Source organism: Corvus cornix, chromosome 1A, assembly GCF_000738735.6.
Source record: "Corvus cornix cornix isolate S_Up_H32 chromosome 1A, ASM73873v5, whole genome shotgun sequence".
In the NCBI taxonomy this organism is placed as follows: Eukaryota; Metazoa; Chordata; class Aves; order Passeriformes; family Corvidae; genus Corvus; species Corvus cornix.
The window spans coordinates 40,925,404-40,948,989 of NC_047057.1; the positions used below are offsets into that span (position 1 = coordinate 40,925,404).

General features: G+C 32.7%; 1 protein-coding gene across 4 annotated transcripts in view; it reads left to right on the forward strand.

The window, feature by feature from the left end:
• Nucleotides 1-23,586, forward strand: part of LRRIQ1 (leucine rich repeats and IQ motif containing 1) — a 104,714-nt gene that overhangs the window by 67,804 nt on the left and 13,324 nt on the right. For 3 of the 4 annotated variants that reach the window (XM_019279921.3, XM_039571455.1, XM_010413760.4), the window contains 3 exons: nt 16,813-16,936; nt 18,446-18,506; nt 23,322-23,442. In XM_019279921.3, the coding sequence (XP_019135466.3) occupies nt 16,813-16,936; nt 18,446-18,506; nt 23,322-23,442 (306 nt within the window). Of the gene's footprint in view, nt 1-16,812; nt 16,937-18,445; nt 18,507-23,321; nt 23,443-23,586 lie in introns of those variants that run through there. The other variant, XM_039571456.1, reaches the window with a different exon arrangement.

A 23,586-nucleotide genomic window follows, 5' to 3' on the forward strand; every position in this document is an offset into this window, starting at 1 on the left:
AAATATGTATTCTTTAATGAATATTGTGGTTCAATGAATATTCTTGGAGATATTTTTGTGGTTTGTAGATGATGACATTTCAAAGATCTCAATATTTTGGAAACTTTATAAGGAGCACAGATAATTGTCTTAATTTCCTATTTTGCATCAAAGCATATTTTTTAGAAGGCTTTATGGCTGCTTGTCCTCTTTTTGTCTGGAGGCTATTTCAGTTGTTAATTTAATGTAAAATAGTCTTGACTGTTTTGGGTAAAGTACATCAGGCATTGAAGGAAGAATCTATCCTTGACTCCTCTTGGGAAGTTCCAGTTAGTCCTGGATGAACGTGTAACAGAGCATCTCTGCCATTTGTGGGTCCAGAATTACAGGATCTGTAATTTCATTTACACAGAGGAAGGATACTTTTCTAGCCAACAGTGTGAATACTTAGGCCCAGCAGCTGAAAACCAAAGAATGAGCCCTAAGGCCAAGCACATGGTTTTGCTATGAGCTTTGCAAACAGTATGTGTCTTTTTGGGTTCTCTTTAATCCAGTTTCCTCAACAGTTTTGGTGGGTTATCCAAATAATTTTTGTTCAGTGGAATGGGAAGCTGAATTCCAATCTGTAGAGCAAGTTGGAATAATGCAGTAAATCAGCTGAAAATCCATTCAAACTATCCAAGTGTTATTTGGACATGATTCACTTTATTTCAAAGAATTTCATGGACTGTGCTCTATTTAATTTTGTAGGTTAGGTGATTTATTGGCATATATGGTATATTTATTTTTAGTCATATCCATATCCATCAGTGACACATCTATACCATACACTTCAAAGTGAAAACAGTGCAATGTGACTTCATCTAAAAATACGCACAATGATTTCTGCCTGGAAGTTTAACTATGTTAGAAGTGCACTGGGCTGTGTTGACAATATATGTTTGCTGTAGTTTGGGAACCTAATTGGCAGTACTGTATTTCCTGTCATTTTATGCTCATGGTGACTAAAGAAAATATAACGGGTATAGTGTTAAGACTGATTTCACCAATACAAATTTGATAATGAATAGATTTTGCTTTCTCAGGTGACTTTTAATTATGGCAATATTTATTTATTTCTGTTGAAATTGTGTGTAGAAATAACATTTATTTTTCTAGAATAAGAAGTAAAATGAGCTTGTGATTATATCATATGATTGGAAGATAAATATCAAGGAATCCACTTAGTCATCTGTTTTCCAGCTTTCTAATAGTTCATAATTATGAAACTCCTTGTAGTCTCAAGTGAAAAGTATTGCAAAACATTCTTATAGATTATTATTATTAGTGATAATTGAAAGTACAAATGTGAGACTTTGGAAAGTTGGAATTTAAGGTTAGCTATTTAAGGTTAGTTAATTCTGTGAGTTTATTAAAATATTGTTGCATCATGATCAACATGGTTGCTTAGATTTTCTGTATTATAAAATATGAATACATTGAAAAAAATTGTGTGTTATATTTAGTAGAATTTATATTGATTCAAATCACTGTTGCTTGAAAAATCGCTTCTACCTGACAGTTAAGAGAAGGTACCAAGGCTGGAATGCTAATATTCATCTTTATACAGGCTTTAAATGTTTTTTTTGTTTGTTATTTAAGAGCATTTAAAAAGACATTGAACTATAACTGATGATTTGTGTTAGTTGTTTTCATCTTTTAGAAATTAGCTATTTTTAGTGGAGAAATATTAATGGCATCTCCCAGGAATCACATTGTTTGTAAACATCCAGTTCTAAAATAAATAATCTTTTATTGATCTGTTGTCTCAAGAGGATTAATAACCACATTTGAAATCTGGCCTTGTTGCAATTCTATGAGTTGAATTCCCATGTTCACAGTAAAATATAACTATTACGTATCTCCCAGGCTCTAAATTTGTATGCCACATTAAGGAAGCAGTTTCTAATCCATACAGCACTGACAAAAAAACCAAAATAATGCATTTTCAGAGAATGTTAGATCTGTCCTGAAGTGTAATGAAAATGTGTTTCAGAAACTTGTAGTTCAGAAGGGGATCTATCTTTTAAAATCATGATTCTCTGGCTTTGTTTCTTATTATTTAGTTTGAACTCACACAACAGAACTCTCGCATTGAAATATTTTCTCATTTTAAGGAATTAATGGCTCTCCACCAGCCCTTCAACATGTAAAATGAGTAGGTTACTTGTGTCCAGTACATCCAAAAAGAGCCAGGATAAAATAAACATAAGGAGTTGGATATCTTGGAAAAAATCTGTCATGGGTTTGGGTTAATCATCTCCAGAAGAAATTCAACTTGATGCCTGAAATGTAAGACTTCTTGGAGAAAGCAGTAAAGCCTGAGGCAGTGTTGATCTGAAGGAGTGCTCTCCATGGGTCAGAGCTGCTCTGCTGGCAGAGTGCAAACCCAGTTCACAACAGTGGTACGCTGAAAACTTGTAAAGGACTGCAGGGGCCTTACAGTGCACGCACTCAAGCTTCGGTTACATAGTTCTACTGGTCCAGTTTCTTATTATAAAATAAAACTGAAAAATAAAATCTGTGCCTAATTTTCTAGCCTCCTGTCTGTCAATGATAGTGTAGGATTTTTTCAGTATGCATGGAATGAAGCAGTCCTGAAATTATGTTTAAAAATAAATATGTAAAACATAATTTATGTGCATTTATGCAGTCCACTTCAGTGTCTGAGTATTTATAAATTATCTAGATATATGACATTTTTATATATGACATTTTTATTAATATTCTTGCTTTTCACATTTAATTATCAAAAAGAAAAGAAAATTTCTACTTGCCTGAAGTTCCTGAACAGGAGGTACTTGCCATAGATACATACCAATTAATATTACGAATTCTCATTGTGGTTTTAGTCTTCAGGGTTCCTGTATTCCTATGTTCAAGGTTTCTGACCACATATTTCACCTGCCTGTGTACTTTGTCTTTGTTCCTCACTCTGCTATTTTGCAGACTGTTGTAATTTGTGGTGGCATAAGGATTTTATTAGTGCATCAGATATAAATGTGGTCTCTAAGCTAGAGAGCATGTTTGTTTGTTCCAATAAACTTCCAAAACTAGGATTTAATACAATATAGGTGGTTACCTGTGCTTTCATAACATACTAATTAGCCAGTTTTTATCAACCTAAAAGGAACTTCACATGCAAAAAAAAAAAAAATCTTACTGTTCTTTTGCTAATAACTACCCAGTGATGATTTCAGTAGGAAAGAGATTTCAACCAAAATGTCATCAGAGGTTGAAAACTATTTTTTCTCATTGTTGAGTAAGATGATATAATAGTTCAGATAGTTTTATTTTCATCTCCTGCAATTCTACCTTTCTTTTTTCTCCTTTTCTTGATATTTTAGGTCCAAAATTTTTGTAGTATGATATCTGTATCTCAGCCAGTGTAAATGTTAACAAGTTGATTCCACATTCAGATCCACAGCTTTTAATACTGCATAAGGCAATCATTTTAGATGAATAGATCCCTGAGTACCGAAGCATTTCAAATCCTTTTTCATTTGACCATTCAGTGACCTGATAACTATTTCCTGTCCCTAAGTAAGGTCATGACCTAGGTCTTAGAGTGCAAAAGACAGATAATTTTAGCAACAAGTTAAATCCAAATGGATTTGGTTGGAGGGGATAAGGGAGAATAGGTTTGGTTAAATTCCTTTAAAATAAAGTGTTACAAAACTTACATTTAGCATGTCCTGTTAAAAGTAATTGTTGAATTTGTTGCTGTCTTGTTTGGATACCTGGGGACTGTGCTCAATATTGGGGTGGTTTGTTTATTTGCTTTGCTTTCACTGAACAGTACCCAATACATTTTTTTACACTCCAAAAAACAGTTTCTAATGAAGAGGTCATTAAAAGTGCATATTCAGATATATTCCAAGTGCTTTCCAAAATGAGTGTCTCAAGCACTAAAATCATATTACAATGCAAATGGTTTTTTAACATAGGCCACAGATGCTGTGTCTGTAAAAGTATCATGAATGTTATATTGCACAAATGTTCCTCTTGCAAAAGAATTTCCATTTGGTATGATGCTCTGAATAAGGAATATAATGTAGTCTTAGAATATTTTATAGGTACAAATCTTACTTCAGTTGGAATCCATGGCACATTTTAAGTCACAATTAAAGGAATATTTCCTGTAGCTATAGATTTTAATAACTGCATTATTCTAAGCACTTTCAGAGATGGAGTAAAGGAAGGCCTTCCACCAGAGCTTTTAATTAATTTGAAAATGTAATTTATTAAAGTTTGCTTTAAAGAAATTTCTTTTTTTTTTTCTTATTCTATAATGGGAACTATGGTGTTATGGAGAATTAGTATTATCAATGAGGTCAGAGGTCTACAGTATTCCAAAGAGGCCATTTTCACAAGTTTAATATTAAACCCACATTGAATTATCTTTCTGGTTTTATAACTAATAATGTTGTTGTTCAGCTACTTCATATGTTTTGGTAGTGTGCAAAATTTTTCAAGCAAAATATCAAAACAACACTAAAACTGAAATATAGGTATCTAAACTTTTATGCTGTTCAATGCTAACTCTTACAGCAAAGTTCTATGCCTTTTACAAATTTCATGTAATCCAGAATTGAATGTGTGGTGGACCTACATGATTTTACAAGGAATTCCAACTTAAGTATTTTAATGAAAATGTACAATCATGCAGTGATACCTGTATAATTTTTATGGTGTGTTAGTTCTGTAATGTACATTTTCCAACTTCGTAACTTTGCAGTTCAATTCTTATCAAAACATGTTAGCAATTGCTTGGAATTCATAGGTTTGTGCCAGTTTGATGTATGCACTGCAGATATTTTATCTGGCTTGTATAAAAAAGGTAGAAATACTGAATTTTGAAGTTATATATTTTTTTCTCGTATTGGTAAGAAAGACTGCATTTCAAGATAATATTTTTGAATAAAATTTTGTTTACATGACATTCTAGAATAGTTCTTTCTTTGCAGGTTTGTTGTCAGGTTCCTAATCCAACAGGGTTGTAATTTCATAAGTTACCACATTTGTAGAATCTTGTCGATAACCCAGTCCAGACAATGAGATAAAGAAATCCAAGTACCCAGACAAAAGAACTTCACTTTCACAGTCATCATTAAACAAGTACTTTATTAATAACTGTAATTTTTTTCATGGTTTCTAAATTCACGCTATCAGGCTTACTAAGACCCTGACTGTGGAAAGATGTTTCTCTAAAACACATGCATGCTTTTTGTTTTCTGATAAGAAGCAAGCTCAGCAGTTTTCACTCTATGAAGAAACTAGTGATATCTCTTGTCAAAGATAGAATGTGACTTTTATAAAGGAGGAATTTAAACTCTACTGTGTATTTTTAAGTTAAATTTACTGAGTATTTGCTTTAGTACCTGATGTATATTCTGTAATTGAGAAATTAGCAGTGAATGTAAGAAGAAAGGAAGCTATGTGCTAGTAAGCCAGCAAGTTCTGATTTAACCTACCAATGACCTGGCTTTGTTTGTTCAGATGACAGTTCTAAAAGTGTGCAGAGAATATTCCCTTTTAATACAGTTATTTGCCGCAAGCCGTGACCTCACTGCCTGTCGGGGAGCAGGTCTGAATTGGCCCTTTCTCTGATATCGTGACATTGCTTCTGTTGCCTCGATTGTGACCTCTGATTGCATGATACCCCTGAGAGTTCAATTTAATAAGCGTGACTCCTGACTCTTAGCCAGGTCTGCCTTCTTGGGTTTTGTCAGACTCTACTTGTAGTCTGGTCTGCATATGCTAAAATACTGCATAGGCTGTCATCATACTATGTGAGTTGTGTGCACTGTATTCAAAATTCTCTTTCAAACGTCTTTCATTTATTTCAAATGGAAATGTTTATAAAATCTTGCTTGGAATAAATTTTAGAAGTTGCTTCTTTCGCATTTATGGCTTCTTGGGATTTTTGGGTTTTATACCTTTGTACAAATAGTTACTACTATTTCACTAAATTACTAAGCATGTATGTTATCCATGCATCATACTAATTTCTTGCTTCCAAATTTTATTTCCCCTATGAAACTGTTACATATTTTTGTGACTTCCCATACAGTATCTTTGTTCATTATAGAAATATAAGGGGCAAATCCCTTTTTCTCATTGTATAATTAGTACAGTCACACAACAAGACAGTACTGATGAGCACCCAGAGCACTGTAAGATGTAGTGACCCAGGACCAGTCAGGTGAAAGCTGAAGAATCTGTTTGGAATCCAGGAGAAGGTGAGTAGAATTAAGACATTTTAAGTATCATTGAAAAGAAGTTATATTGGGTTTAGTGACAATTTTGCTACATCATTGCATTCTTTTCTCCTGTTTTCTCTTCTTCTAGTCCGAATGCTGAAGAAGAGTCTGTTCTGAGACCTGGATGCCTTGAGGGTGCTGATGCTATTCCGATATTTCTCCAGTTTTAGTACCCCTTGATACATTCACTGAACCAGAATATGGAGAAGTTCAAAGATTGAAAGAAAGTTTCAAGAACTGTGGTACAAGTTACGGACGAGTTTCTGTATTTACTTACATGCATTTTCCATATTCTCATTGCACATATGTACCCATTTTTCTAGCCTCTGTATCAGTACCCCTAACTTAGTGCTTCTAACCAATTTATCTTTTCAGAAGAGCAGAAAAATCTTGCTGAACAAAATAATGCTTTTGGCTTACTTCTGCAGTTACATTAATTTTTTTTCTGTAAATATTACCATTTAATACTTCTTTATTTCTTCAACTGCTTTAAAAAATTCTGTTAACTTTTCAATTGGATTACTTTTTATTAAAGTTGTTTATTTTGTATAAAAACTATATTAGGGTCTTTCTTATAAAACAAGTTCCATATAAGGCAGAAACTGGGTATTTTCTTGTTACATTCAATCTTGCAAGTGATATTCTACTCCTTCTTCTTCATGACAGTGACTGTCACAGTAGAAGTAGAATCAAGTAAAATCTCGTCTTGGCCACTTTTTTTTTAAGACAAATTCTCATGTAAGATTATACCATTTTAATAACTAGTTTTAGTCTATAAGGTTTTAAAAAGTATAATCATCTGTTTCCTTCTTCTGGAGTAAATGGTATAAGATTAGCTACTGCTTTTCCTTAATCTCAAGTGAGAGTTTGCCTACCTAATTGAAATTTATGAGATTTCACTCCTCTCTGGATCAGACCTTAATGCTCTGTAAATTCCTGTGCTATTTGCAGGAGATTAGATCATCAGCTGCAAACAAGCAAAGTTAAAAGTGAACAACTGTTTTAACCTGTTGTTAAACAACTGGCAAAACAAATTGCACTTTAAAATTAATTAGTTATGGCTGTCTTAAAAGCTATTGCAAATATAAACAGAATGCACATGAGGCAAGTTCACCTATTTGGAGCCATCATGGTATTTAAGTTGTTCCCTCCTTTTCAAACAAATTTTATGTATATGTATACAGAAATGCATATGTAAAGTCAGCGAGTTGGAGAGTTTGGTAGCAAGTTTAGACAAAAAGTTTAGTGAAAAGAAACTAACTTAAATACACCTACAATAAACATAAACTGTTTAAACTCAAGATTAAGCATAGTTAAATTATGTTCCCAAATAGAACTGGGGGGTTGGTGTTTGTTTTCCCACTAAAAAATAATTTGAATAGAGTTCTAAACAAAATTCTATAAAAGAACAGGAGGAGGAGTCAGGGCTAATTTATTCCTTTTTCAACTGATTTCTTTATTCAGTAAGTAAATCATTCAAACCTTCTCTGCATGGATAGAAAAAACCTGTGTCATTGCAACTATAACTGATCCAAAATCAATATAATTAAGTCAGTTCCATGTTGGGGATATATTTGAATATGTGTTGGTTTCTCTGTAATTATATATAGTGTTTCAATTCTTTTTTGTTTTCATGTGTTCACCAGCTAAGAATTTCAGTTCAATTAATGAAAAAATCTATACAAATACTAAGATCTTTGAGACATATGTATGGAGAATTAACCTGGGGCAACTCATAGGCAAATTATGGTTTTCTTTTGCTTTTTTTGCCTGACCTTTTTTAAAAATGGATTTTTTTTAATAGATCTGTAAGACACTGGAATTTCATATTGTTTATCATCTTCCATTATGTATCAACTAATTAAGTATAACTTAATAGGAAGAATTAGTGCTTTTATGTCTATATTTATTTATAGACATAATTTTGGTATTTATGGTTGTTTTTAAGCTGGTTAGAGATACATAAGAATTGCACAGAGTTGGGGATTAACTCAGATGTAGTGTCTTAAGAAAAAGAAAAGACTCAGAGTCTATCTGAGACTTTTTTTTTCTATTTAATTCAATGAACATTAAATCAAGTCTTGTTTATACAATGTTTGTCATAATGATAGGCCTGATCTTCACTGTTACCTCTTGGTTTTGCTGTGAAGTAAATTAAACAGCAGCCTTGTACTGAGTGTAGACTTTGTGTCTGTAGTTGAAAATGTAGAATAGTTCTGCTGTTACACATAACTGTGCTGACAGAGCTGTGAATTGTTGTCACAGTATGTTCATCAAATACCAATAGGTATTTCAAGTCAAGATCAGAAATTAAACCAGAAATAGTTTTGCCCAAAAAAATAAAACCCTTTTAAGTTGAAAAGTATATAATATTTTGGTCTATCATATATATATATATATATATATATATATGTATATATATCATATTAAATGTATGATATAGATAGAATGGTTAATCAGTCCAGAGGCATTCATAACTAAAGTATGTATTGATATTAGTACAATGATTTCATTATTTCACTTTGAGTGTTAAACTGCATTAAGTACCAATCATGCATGATACTAGTGCACATCATGTGTGTTGATGAACATGAGTTTTTAAAACAAGTTCTATTATTCAGATAACTTTCTAGAAAAAATGTGTATTCTCAAGAGTAAATATAAGAAAGACTTTTTAAAATGAAAATTCTGAAGCTGTGACACGCAATTACATGTTTTAATTACCTGTTCATAGAAAGTATGAGACAATGCGACGTGAGTCAGCCTTACTGACTAGCTGCATGCTGCTCCCGAGTAATGGTGGGGTTTTTTGGTTTTTTTAATACTTGGCATATGTATCTTCTTGTCACATAGAAGCCTCAAATTTTTATTTTGAGCAAAAGTTTTTTGGGTTTGAATTTTTCAGTCCCTTTCTTGTGCTTTTAAGTTCTTCACTACAAACAAAACCTACCTTAATGGTTGTCACACTCAATAAAATTGATCGTATTGTGTAGTTTTTGTCCTCTTTATAGTGAACAACATAGTAGTTAGACCTCCTGCACTCTTACAAAATATTCCTTTGTACTTGTTATTTTGAGAATTCCTTTGGAAGATCTTATGTCTTAAATAATTTTACTTGGTTTATTGAATTTAGAGAAAGGTATTCCTCTGGTTTGGACTACATATAAAGTGATAATCTCTTCTTGCTTGGAAATACAGTTTCATTACTGAGCAACTAAACACTTGTGTTGAAGTTCTTGATTGCTTCTGTCATTTAATTTTAAGAAGGAATGGATAGAAATAAAATCTATCAAAATATTCTGTGAAAAAGGGGGTTTCATGTTATGCATCTCTTGTTTTTCTCCTCAACAGTATAAAATCCTCTATTCAGTAGAGAACATCCATCATTAAGGAGTTTATTAATTTATTATTATATATTTAGTTTATTAATTCCCAAAGTTTATGAAAAAAGCTGGAGATAAGGTCTGTACTAGGCAGACTTGGAATTTGAGACAGAAACTGTGTGAGAGTGTAGGCAATAAGGATAAACAAAATAGGCTCAATTTACTTCCATCTTATTTATACCTTACATTTACTGATGGATAACTAAGCATTGAAATGCTGAACATACTATTTCAAAATATTTTTCTACTCCTCTTGATTTCTTTGGTTCTTCAAGAGCCTTGGCTACCCAAAGAACTCTTGGTAACTTTTGATTATACTCCAGATTTATTCTCAGCAGTGCTATTGATGAAGTTCTCCCATGCAGAGTGGCTGAAGCCAGTACTATATTAACTACAGAACACTGTTCACAGAAGACTACACAAAAGAATAATGTGAAAGTATGGTATAGCACTGGAAAGTCTTTCATGTTCTTTTTGAAACTGTAAGCACCTGAGTGGATCCTGAAGCATGCTGATTGCAGGTAGAAGTAGTTTACATCAGAAACTCTTTCTCTTCATGTGGGTAGAGTATCACCTCTGTTGTTTATTCATTTTTGTAGAGTTGAGCTTTGGTTTTGGCGGGGATGTTTTTTGGGTTTTTTTTAAGAACCAGCTTAGTTTTTCAAACATGCAGGAATTCCATATTCAAACAGTCATAAATTAGCAAAAAAAAAATTGAAATGAACAGTTGCCTGTGTGGCATCTTCCTGTACAACCCAGTTGAAATAGCTTTTTAGGTCTATACATGAATGCAGAAAAGTGTCATATGTCTTAGGAAATATCACAATATGAAACTGCTATTGTTATGAAGGAAATTATAGAAGATAAATAAGAAATTGTATTTAACATAAATGGAAGAGTACAGGAAGTGATAACAACCCATAAAAGTCGCAAAAGTTGGTCAAATTGGAAGGAACAGTGTTTAATGATGTCTTGTTGTCAGTGCTAGGAAAATGAACCTTATGAAGCAATTCAAGTGGAAATGTACCATGTTACAAGAAGAGTAAAAGACATGAACATTTTAATATGGAGTGGTAGTTTGCAATACATTTGTGTGATCAGAGGGTTGAAATAGAAGAGGTTAAATAATCAGGAGATATTGGAAGAACTTCTTTGACACTATTGGAATATGAATACAGAGAAATAACTTTAAATTATGTGTTTTAAAAGTACACCATTGAGGATGAAATAAGACTTATATTTGCCTCAATGGGGGAAGAAGAACAAGTTGAGTATAAACAGTAAGCTAGGGACAGATAAATAATAGTGGTGTATTCTGCAGGGGCAGGAACAAGAAGCAAAATAGAAAATAATGGGAAGGTACAAATATGGAATCCCATTTTCCTCGAATTCAGAAGCTGAAATTTGTACTTTTTCAGTGGTTTAGGAATCTCAACTAAAGGATTCAGCTTTTGCATAATCTAATAATAAGACATCAAAGAGAGAACACAGAAAGCACAGTCTGAAATATGATAACTGCTGAAACAGAATTAACTAGTTGGTGAAGACATTAGAGAAGAAAAGGAGGTTTACAGATCAAATAGTAATATCATATGCCTTATTTGTAGTTTGAAAAAAATACAAAATGCCTGGCAGAAAGAGAAAAAGGGCACAATTTTTAGGAAAAAACCCTCTCCTTAAATTTTTTTTCCTTTTAGTAGCTAGTATTATAATTTTTGAAAGACATTCTCTTGTACATTGATCAGTGCTCCCTTGTTCAAAACTCCTTATTGGTTGATAATTGATAAAATATTTGATAAAGCATTTTTAAGCATCAAAAACGTTGTAGGTCATAACCTGATGCAGTATTCTTGTGATGAAATTCTATTTTATCTTTTATTCATCTGTGAACTCACTCAGACACTACTTTAAATATTTTTATTTCATTCATTGTGGTCCAAGAGATGGAAGTCAATTTAGTCAAAAGTCACTCAGATGAAAAAATACCTTCTAAAATTAACTAATATGTCAAAAGAAAATGTTTTTAAGGTAGAAATGTATGTACCCCATTATCTGAAAATTCCAGACCTGAGTTGTAGATAAACATTATCAGGGGAGGCTATAAGTTTCAGTAAGAACTCTGTACTTCTACTGCCACATTATGCTGCCAAGTGTCTGCAAGTCATGTATATATTGCTACTGTAAGTGTATTCACAGAACACCTGTAAGCATGCTAAAGACCACTCTAAATACCATTCTTTTTCCTAAACGATTTGGGGCCTGTTGTGGTTGCTATGTAATGGATGGGAGTATTTAGTGACTCCTGACAAAGTACACTTCTGACAAATGTGTTAAGCTCTCTGTGGAAAAAAAAAAAAATTCCTCTCATTTCTTCTACATTCTAGTGGGTTTTGGGGGTGAAGGGCAGTCGGGGTTTTAATTTTTTAATTATTGTTGTTTTCCTGTCTGTTTCCAAATACTTCACTTTTTTTGCCTTAACAGCAAGAACAACTCATGTCATTCTTACTTTCTGTTCAGTGGGTAGTATACACGTGTGACAGAAATAAGACTTTGTTTTTGTTGTTGTAACATGGAAAAAATGAGATAAAAAGTTGGATTTTGGATTTCAAGGTAATTGATAAATGTTTATTACACACATGATATAACTTTATAGAAGACAGTAGAAATTATAAATCCTCACAGGGTAGATAATTTTAATTTTCAGTAAGAATTTTTTTAAATATTTTGTGCATTCATACTCAGACACATACACCTTTGAAATATATATTTCTGACCGGTAATTTATGCCACAGTACTGACAGAGAAGAAAAATTTAATATATTAATAGTGTAAGCAATAATTTTGTATGCAAGTTCAGCTACTTAATTCCTATATGAAGAACACCATTTTCAGAATACATATTAAGAAAATTAACTCTGGTCACAGATTTTTTTTGTTAAGGGAGGAAAACTTAGAATGCTGAAGAATTTCCAAGTCCCTCTTTCACATTGTAAGTCTTAGGGTTCTTAGTCTTTTATTTGTATTGTACTCCATATGAAGCAAGGTTTGAAGTGATTTAAATCACCTTCTAAACACAAGATTTGAAAGGTTCAATACAGTGCAGACTTCTCCATATATTTCTTTATCAAGAAGCAGCACATATTAAAGTTAGACCTTTTATCTTCCTGTCATCAACAAATCAATTTGGAAAAAAATTACTGTGTTGAAGGTTCTTTAGCATCCTCTTGCATATAAATTGATGAAGAGTGGAGTAACTATCTTTTACAACAACCAGGACTGGTGTTCTCTGGGCACAGAGCTTGAGTTCACCCTGAATGCAGACATTGTGTAATCATCCTCCTTCCTTTTGTATGCTGGCTTCTTGTTAACAGCACTTGTCCTAGCACTGGGAACATGGGTTTCAGGTACCCCTTATCCTGATGGGATTTGAATCTCCAGCTTCCACATGTTGAGCTATTCCCTTGGCTGTGTTTCAGTCCTCTTTTAACAGTGACAGCTACAGCTGAGGGGACAAGATCCATGTATCCTGAACAAAAGCCTGTAAGAAAACTGACTCCATGTAGAACCTAGGGCCCTTCACCTGAAGCAGTTAATCGATTCTTTGCCCTTCTCCTTTAGCTCACTTAACGGATTATCCAGAGATAGTCTAATTTAAAGTTCGTAATAGCATCCATATTTTAAACTGAATGTGAGTCATACTGTCTCAGAGCACACTCAGCAAACAGATTTGACAGATGAAGGTTGGCATTTTTCTGGATGCCAAAAGTCAGGTTCTTACAGGTTTGCATGTGGATTTGGTGACCCAGAAAACAATTTGTTGCTTTCTTATAATACTCGGTTCCAAAGATATTTCAGATGCCCAAGTTTTTCTAAGTTCTCTCTATTTAGATGGTCAAACTTTGTAGGAAATTGCCAGTAGGTGGCCCTGACTGCTGCATTGTATCTGGCCTAAGTGTCCAGTATCTGTGTCCATGATTATTTGGCAACACCTAAAAATCATTACTGTATTAATGCCAAGTGTAAGACAATTCCAATCTTAAATGATTAGCATGTGTGTCATGTAAAAAAAAAAAAAAAGGTCAAAAAGACTGAAGTCTTAGAAGCAATAATCTAATGAGGGTATGATGCTTTAAATGCCTCTGAAATTAATTTGGGTTTTGATGCCTTTTTTGATGTATTTCTATTTTCTTTGATAGTTTTAGAGCTGTCCGCATTTAACAATTAAAGATTATGGGTCTGATCCATTTCAAAGATGCAGAAAGCTTACAGCTCTTTGGATCTTCTGTGAATGTTAATACTTCTACAAAATCAGGCCCAGGTTTTTAAAAAACACATAGCCCTAATTTAAGACAGCTACCAAGCAAATGCATGTTAATGATACTGATACACCAGACTCATAAGTTCATAAGTGGAGTAGAAAGGTGATAATGCAGTGTTTTAATTCCTAGCATAGATTTATTTTTGGAAGAATTAAAAAGCCAGATATTACTGCTAAAAAGTAAGAATATGGATATGTTCAAAATAAGAAAATAGAATGCAGTTTTCTGCCACATTATAAACAAATTATTGAAGAGCATCTGCCCATTTGAGAAAAAAAACCCACTATTAACACTAATATGGAACAAGAATACCCTGTCTAATAGCATATAATACTTTTAAGGAAGAAAACCCTATTGTGTGCACTTTTATCTTGTTCACATTTTTGTTTCAATCATGTTTCAATAATCAACATGCAAAAATAAAAATAAATTAAAATAAAAGTTTATTAAATAAAACCAATTGTGTTTCAAACCTAATGCAATCAAAAATTGAAACTACAACTAAGGAAAATTATTAAAAATCATTTTGGAAAATAAATTGCCAAGTTAAAAATAATCAGATTTTTGATAAGCTTTATTATAGCTTATTGTATATTCATCTTCTTTCAACTGACACACAGACTCAGACATGAACTTCTAATACTGGTTTATCCCCTATATTGATTTCCCATTTAAGTGAGAAAAAGATAAAAACACTTCAGTGAATGCATAAATAATACAAATCATTTTAATAGAAAGAAGTGTTTATCCTTAGAAAGGTGATAACACTGGGCCAACATTTCTGTAAATACATGTAAGAAAAAAACTAAATATGATTTCTTGGGAGATTATTCCTCATTGGAGAACATATGCAGAAGGCTTATTCTCCAGATTAATGCTCTTATGAAGTCACTCACAATGTGTCTTACTCTTATTATAAATCAGCATCTGTCTTTGAATGAAGAGCTATAAGGATACCACTGTGGTTGTGGACTTGGAATTGATCAATTTTCAAAATATAAAGGTTAGAAAACTGTACTCCTGAACCAGGAAGGCAATATCATAAATTTAGAAAAAAATAAGTAATTCCCACTTAAATATAGGAAGTTGATGAAGAATTTTATTAGTCTTTTAATATTTGGCACTGATTCAGTAATTCACTGCTTGGCTTTTTTAGTCAGCCCTCACACCCTCATTTGAATAGATACAGTGACTGTCCATCCAAGATTTTCATTTTCTCTCATCCTAAGGAGGTAAATGAGAGTTCTTTACATCAACTAAGGAAAAATTCTTCTGCCTAAGTTCTAGTCTGTGAGTGACTAGCAAGACATATATGACTTTATATTCTCCACCAGGACCTTGCCTTGAATGCATTCAGCCTAAGGAATGGATCTCGATTGAATGGAGATTCCCTATACTAAGACAAATAAACAAAAGACATTTGTATTTCAGACAATGAAATAAGAGCTATGCTACTTTCACATAGAGCTAAGCAATGAGCTCACTGCAAAGCCAGGTAAAATGCCAGTGAGGAGCTATATTTTGCAGCTTATGCAAAGTAAATTGCAAGTTTAAAAAATACTACAGGTAATGTACCAAACCTCTTAAAAGGTGAATTGGTGAATATCCTATAACTTCAGTTTATGTTGTCAAAACATGAATGAAAAATATGGCATTTCTGATATCTTTGTCCCTGCCCCCTGGCACCCCTTTGCAGTTACTGAAAGTTAAATCGTCCATAATGAGCAAATGGACTTGATGTTAAGTGAGGTGACCTGTCATCTTTGCGAACTCAATTGTTCCTGCAGTTTACTAAAAAAACATCTAGTAGCTGCTGAATTCACCTATCAGTGAGGAAAGAAGGATCTTTGAAAGAAAAAAAAAGGAATAATTAGCAAAAAGGATGATAACTCAGTGTTATCTGAAATTACATCAAAGAGAAAAACAAAAAACATTTGTAGCAAAAAAAAAAAAAAAAAAAATTCAAATGTCTCATAAAAGCCCTGAGTTGAAGGTGCTAAAAAGATATAACCTATGAAGTTGATGTATGAGGGAAGAAAATGAAAATTTTTCTAATCCATGAATGCTGGCAGGCAACAATGATGCCTCCTCTGCATGCTCTTCCAATTTTGGCATCCTCTTCCTTATGCTTCTAACCATGTCTGATATTCAGCAGAATGGTCCAAAAACTGAAGGTTCTCTGGAATTATGCATTTTTTTTTCATAATGTCACTATTTTATTCTCTATCTTTAGATGCCTTTTGTGATCTAAAAGTAGGTAGTAATTTCTGAAAAATAGTATCATAGATGCAATGGCTTTGGAATCCAAATCAGAAATGTCTTAAATGTCTTAATAGATCATATTAAAAGACAGATCAGAGTAACAAGATTGTCATGTGTCCACTATTGCATATAATGGTGATTTGTTTTTTTAACCTCATAGATTGCTAAGTAGAATAGTAAATATAAATGATTGTATATTTTTAATTATGTAAATAGAACAATAAGCAACATTCATGGCAGCTGCGACAAGCAATTTATGTGTAATATATACTTCTATATGAATTTCATAATAAAGGATAGATTTATTTCCCAATAAAATAAATTTATTCAGAAGGCCAATATTACATCCCAAAAGAGAAAACAAATCATAAAATTATAACTGATATAAACATATTTCTTAAATAGATCTGGAGAAATTTTAAAGAGTTGGACTCTTTGTATGAAAATGAAGTAATTGCCTTTTTTCTGTTCCAAAAAGCCATAGGTTCCAAGTTTATCCAGGAAATCTTAAAGAAAATGTATTTTAAAATAATGATGAAAGACAGGAGTATCTTTCTTCCTCCCCAGATAAAAAATTTTCTCAGCTGGATACTACGTTAGATGAGAAATTACAGAGAAAAGACTTCACATACCAATGGCTTCGTGCACAGCTTTTGGATTATGAAGCAGCCAGTTCCAGAAATATGAAGTGGTGAGGTCATCGCCTTTAAATTAGATTTTTTTTATTTTAAATTTGTCTTGTAAAGTGAAACCTAAGTTAATAGTTCTAAAACAAACATGACTTTGCAGCTAGCAGAGGGTTCACCATATTTCCGGGTCCCAAATATGGCACCCTTTAGAATTGGCTTAGTAGTCATTGGATAGATACTTCTTCCACATTGAAAATGAAGTTATAAATGTTCAGAATCTCATCATAAATAACTACATAGTTTTACTTTAGCACTGCAATGATTTTTAGACTCTAAAGAGTGTAGAAAAAAGTGCTTATTCATCATATATTATATAATACTATGGTTTTATGTAATTAAATCAACTGTAACATTAGCTATATTGTAAGATTTGATTAAGGAAGTAAAAAATACATTTTTTTAACTAAATAGTGTTTATTTATATTTTGTCTTCAAAACATAAACCCAGCATCTACATCTTTATACTACACTGTACTAAAATGTTGTAAACATGTCCCTTCTATATTCAGTTTTGGTTATTAAACAGGTAAAATGTCAATACAATTAAGGGAAAGTTTCATGTTGCCTAAACTAACATGAAGACATAGAAAGTATATTTTGATCATAAATTCAATATAAGGCATTGGTATCTTAATGAAGTCATTAGTAGACACAATGCCAAGCACCTCTAATAAAACCAAACAAAGTGTCAGTAGGCAAGAAATGGGTTTAGTATATGAATTCTAGCATTATTTTCATTTAAAATGTATTTAATTTATAATTAAATGGGCTGCAAATTGTTCTGTCTTGTGCAGAAAAATATGCCACATATTCAGGTTGTATCAATGTCTGTAGAATCTATATGAAAAATACATTCCTTAGGAAATATTTATCTGGCTTTGAAGAAATATTTATCTTTCAGTCATGATCCATAGTAGAGAAATACTCATAGTGTTTGCTTAAGATGTCTTCCTTGACTTTTAATTTGAATGAAAACACTGAAATATAACGTACTGATGTTTGAAAGTAAGAAGACATAGAAATTGATATAAGAATTTTCTTAAATATTATTGTGCTACCTCTGCAGGTGTATGCAATGCCCTACTATTTGTAATGACTTTTTTGAAGATCATGAAACCAGTTTTTAATGTGCCAAAAGTCCAACTGATCTCCATTCTAACTTTATTGGTAGACAGTTTAGAACAGCTGATATATTTATTCAACTGAAAACAATCTTATTCTTACAAAAAGGAACATGAAAACTGGTTTTTCTACAATTTATGTCAACACATACAAAATTCTGTCATTTGAGTAAACAATTGTTAATTATTTTTCTAATCTTAAGTACAAAAAATTTAATACTAAGTGCTCTTATAATTTATCAGTTAATATTAATTTCTCTGGTGCATCTTAATCGTGGAATTATTTTAAATAATTAACCAGGATTGTCTCCTGAAAAGATTTTGTGTAGGTATTTTAGTGAGCCCAGTACAGTGGGAGTTACTGAAATTTCTATTCTGCATTTTTCCCAGCTGTCATTTTTTGCCTGAGGTAGATCCTGTGATATGTGACAATAGACAAGTACAACTTGTGGTAAGAACTTGTTTCTTTGTCAGATCTTGCAGAACTGATGTATTTCCAATCCATACCTGGTGTAAAAACAGGAGAATTTTTTGATTAATGTAATTCTGTAGTGTTATCTCTGTTGGGCAATCAAATCAGCCCCTGACGGAGATCAGGAGAAAATATTTTAGCACAAATATTTTAGTACATAGGGTTCTAGCTTCATGATTTGACAGAGTTTGTTTTTAAGAGATCAAATACCACTGTGTGGTTTTTTGAAGCTTCTAAATCTGCATTTTCAAAAAAAAAAAAAGAAAAATTAAATGTGGTTCAGTACCAACTACATTATTTACTGAAAACACGTATTCAGTTGAATAACTTTCAATATTCTGTGTATCACCTACCTAATTCATTCTAATATGCCTTCAGTGTCATTTATTGAAATACAGTAAGTTGGAATTGTATATTAATATGGTGACATTATTGAAAACATTGCATGAAATCAGACTTATTCCTACAATTTCTTTTCTATATTTTTTTACATCTTAAAATGCCATCTCCTCTTTTCATTATTCACTCTTTTAAAAAAAATTGGATTTTCTGAAACTGGTAGTCATGTAAGTTGGCATGAGGGGAGATATGAGCAGTATAACAATTTGAAGATTTACAAAATTAAAAGACTATGTCAGAGATACCCAAAAGTTCCTTTAATAGCGAGTAGTTGTGATGCCTACAGGCCAATGTATACTTGCTCCATTTCTGTATATATGGACTTCACATTTTCATATTCAGTGAATATAGAATTCACTGCTAAAATATTAGCAATATTTTTATTGATATAATGTTGTATGGTTTTAAAAAATGGGGCAAGAGTTTAGAAGCTATGCAGAATTAGTGTTTTATACTCATATATGTGATGTAATATATTTCACAAAAAGTATTTCCCAGTTAGATGATGTGTCATGTGCCTCATTTTGTTCTCTGAGCAATCTTGCCCCTTTCTAACCTCTTTCTTCTTCAGCTTCACAACCTATGCAATTTGCATGTTTTGGAAATGATTCCATAAACTCTTGTAAAATTCACCTTTGAAAAAAATGCTTTTAAGCCTTAGTTTTTTACTATTACTGTTTTCTTTAAGACAGATTTTGTCAAATATTTTTCTCTGGCAGGTGTGTCCAATTCTTAGGTTCTTCTAAAATTTAAAGGGCTGGAATCATGAACCAAATGACTGTTGTGGGGTTTGAATGCAGCAGCACCAATAGTTATTTGTTAGGTTGAGTCTAAAACAGTAATTTATCTAATTTGAGAAAATCATAATTTAATAATGTTATCTAAATTACATATTATGTAATTATTGGTAAGCATATGTGCACATAGGTGGATTGTATGTTATTTACACTAAGCGGTTCTGTCCACAAAATACTGCTGCAATCCCACAATAGAATTATGTGGTGTGCCCACATAACTGCCAAAGTTATGGAATTGTCACAGCCTGTGCCACATAATAACATAGCTGTTCCACATGAATGAAATACAGAGAAAAATGCAATAGATGGTTCAAAAAATAGAAAATGGAATGAAATATATCTCTAATGCAGAAAGCAGTACAATATAGGCAGTGAAATAATAATGTGGTTTGTACACACAGATGGCTGGAGAATTTTGGTTTTAAAATTTATATGGGCTCTCTTTTAAAGGTTGAAATGTGAACATACTCCTACTACTTTTGCACAGTAGCTTACTTAAAAGCTATACAATCATGAAAAAAATCAAGTTAACAGCTGCAATCATTATCAAAAAATTCTTGTAAACTGAAAGAAAGTGGAATATATATATCAAAATAAAAGAGAGAGAGAGAGCAAGCATTAGAAGAGGAAAGCATTCCTGGGCATTCCCCATAGTTTATTCCTATGTCGTATGCTCGACCATAAAGTTTTCTGATGTGCTAGACAATCCCTGCTTTTTATGTGTTCCATAAGCTGCATTCTGAGAATACTGGATTCATATAGTTTTCTAAATGATATTTGTGCACATTCCAGTAATTTAAGACTTTCTTTTTTGTGGATAAAAAATGGCATTTCAATGGTTGCACATAAACAATAAAGTCTTCTCACTGGAGATTATTTCTTCTGTAGTAACCTGCAGTAAATCTAAGACCTTCTTATGTTAATCTATAAAAATCTTTGTGGATTTTTCTCACTAGTGAATACCATAGAAGTGCTTAGGAAGGCATGCTGACTTACAGTTTAAACTATTTTAATATGATTTTGTGGAATAGCAAGTAGGATAGACTTCCTGATTCTTTTTGTATGAAGTTTAAGTTACCTACAGGATTAACCACTTCACTATTGATCAGTATCTCCAAATCATTTAGATGTAACTTGAATTCAAAAGCACCTTTTATCTCTGTTGCAGAACGTCTTGATAATTTTACCTAGAAATAGACAAATATAAAGATGCAAAACTGTGTTCAAGGCAAGGATTCCTCCTGGTTGAAATTAGTTTCCAATTAATTAGTAAGAAGGGTTTGGGGTAATAAAACCAACGGCTTAAAGTATGAAGAATTAACTATGGTGATCGCTACAAATGGAAGTCCAATACTAGTCTGTGAAAAACTGTGCCATATCTTAAATTTCTTCCAAATTTTGGTTCTAAATCATAAATGAAAAAGGGAAGGTTTTAATTAGCTTCAGAGGACTTTCAGTCAGCTTCTTTGAAAAGCCAAAATTGAGTTTGCTCCAGTGATTAGTATAACCTTAAATATTACTCTGACTGTAACTGGGTAAAAACACTTATCTTTATTTAAAATAAAATAACAAATATTTTACATCAGAGATCAAGACAGCCCTAATGAAATCTAGCATATGACCCTGAATATTGCTGTCTACAAGATGATAAAGCCTTAGTTTCTATGATGGTAGGGATTGGATAATAATACCATAGAAAGGCTAGCTGTATAAAATTCTGTGGCCTCCTGGGTCTTTGGGAATTGGGACATTAAAAAACTTTTGCTGTGTGTTGAAGCAGGTTAGATAGAAATAAGAATGATCAGTTCTATTGGTTTGAATCTCTTTGAGTATCACAATCATTGCATTATGAATTAGTCTACTAATGAAAGACTAAAAGCTTTTGAAAATAGGAAGCTCTCATAAGCTTAAAGCAACTGTAAATATTAAGGCCAGAAAAATAGAAATATTTGGCAGAGTAAAACAATTTTTTCAAAGTTTCTTCACACTGCTATGGAAGAGAAAATATAGTACTGATGTTAACATCAATAATAAAGACTAGCTGTGCAAAGCAAAACTTTAAAATCCTCATCATTAAACATAAGAAAGGTAATCATCAGAAAATAAGGGATAAACTTTCTGTGTGGACACAAAGGGTATGCAATCACTAAGGAAGAGTGCAAAATCTCTGTATCTTTGGAGTTTTTGGTTTGAAAATGCATGGACTTTTTAATGAATTTTACATTAAACAGTGACTGAGTAAAGACAAGGAAATGAAACAGGTCCCCATTTCGTCTGAGTTCTCTAAGTTAGACTGGACTACAAAGCCTGTCTGCATTGGTGCAGTGCCGCTTTTGGTACAGTGCGCTAGTTTGAACAGGAAGTCTGGAAATCATCTCCTCCAGAATGGCCTACAACTTCATAGTAACAGCACTTTCCTGAGAAAAAGGGAGCTGTGGGCTTTAGCCCCCTGAGGATGGAGTTGAGACCCAGTCTGTCAATACTTGGTTGAGCAATCTTGCTACTACAATGTTAGACAAAAATTTAGTGACATTACCACTAGCAAGGTCTTTCCTTTTCTGTAGTTAGTTTGTTTTTACATTAAAAAACAAATACTCAGTTAGACACCTAGCTTCTGAAGGACACCTAGCTCTTCAGCCCAGAGAGAGGAAAGACATGATCTACTTTTCTGGACGTCACTTTTGAAGGTCCAGAGACTAGAAAGGTATATCCTTATGTTCAGTACTTCCAGCCGACTGACTCTGCACTGGGGATTTTGTAGACTGTTCATCAGCAGTGTCTGATTTTCCCCATCATTGTTACTGGCCCTCAGTATCTTGTTAGAGGCTGCTTTTGGTGCTGAATGGATTTTCCTTATCTTCTTCAGTAAATGTGAAGTTGTTTCTGCAAAAATAACAAATCTGCAATTTACAGTGGGTGGTATCTTCCAGGTCTGTTTTTAAACTTTGCCCTATATTTTCCCAAAACAGCATTGCTAAAATGAAATATGATTTTCATTTTTATTTTGTCATATGTGTGTGCAGCTAACATGTCTCATGCCAAAGCATACCACCACTGCATGTTAGAAGTATATAATTAATATAATACCATTGCCTAATGTATAATTAAAATGCTGTCTGATGATTATGGTTAATTAGCAAAAACTTAAAAGATTAAATTACTCACTGGGCCCATGACTGATTGAAGTGATACGTGTCCTGGATAAAGCATAAATATTGCAAGAAATAATCCAATATGACATCTCTGACATTCAACTATAACTTAAATTATAGACTGGTCAGTAAATGATCTTAAGCTGTTTAAGGTTTCATCAGCCCGCTGCAAGATTGATTTTCTTCAAAATTACTGTACTAAAATGTTTTCTTTTGTTGTTGCATTGACTCAGATCACAAACCACAATTTTAAGATCGGCTCTTATTTACAAAAATGCTTTGACATAGTGCATTTGTTCAGCCTAGGCAACAAAAAAGGATTGTGGTATCATTTTGAAGAAGGTTGTTTGACAGACCTGTTTGTTTATTTGGAGTAATGTGAGCTACATTCAGAAAATGTTATATTTTGTTTCATGATTGTGTACATTCTCTCCCACTGCTTCCAGGCAAGCCGTGTAAGTAGAGAAGACATGGATTTAGACCTTGTTTCCATGGCCAGTGGAAGTGCTTTGACTGAGAACAGAGAAAAAAATAAGCCGCCACACAGACACTCAGCAAGATCCTCAAGTAAGTTATAGATCTTTTCAATATCAAAGATCACTTTAAAATGTTAGGTAGAACTGAGCATGCTTGGAATCCTTAATAACACATGCTGCTTATCTTTCTGTTTATTTGTATCATACATTTACTACAGTTTTCTTTAAAAACTTT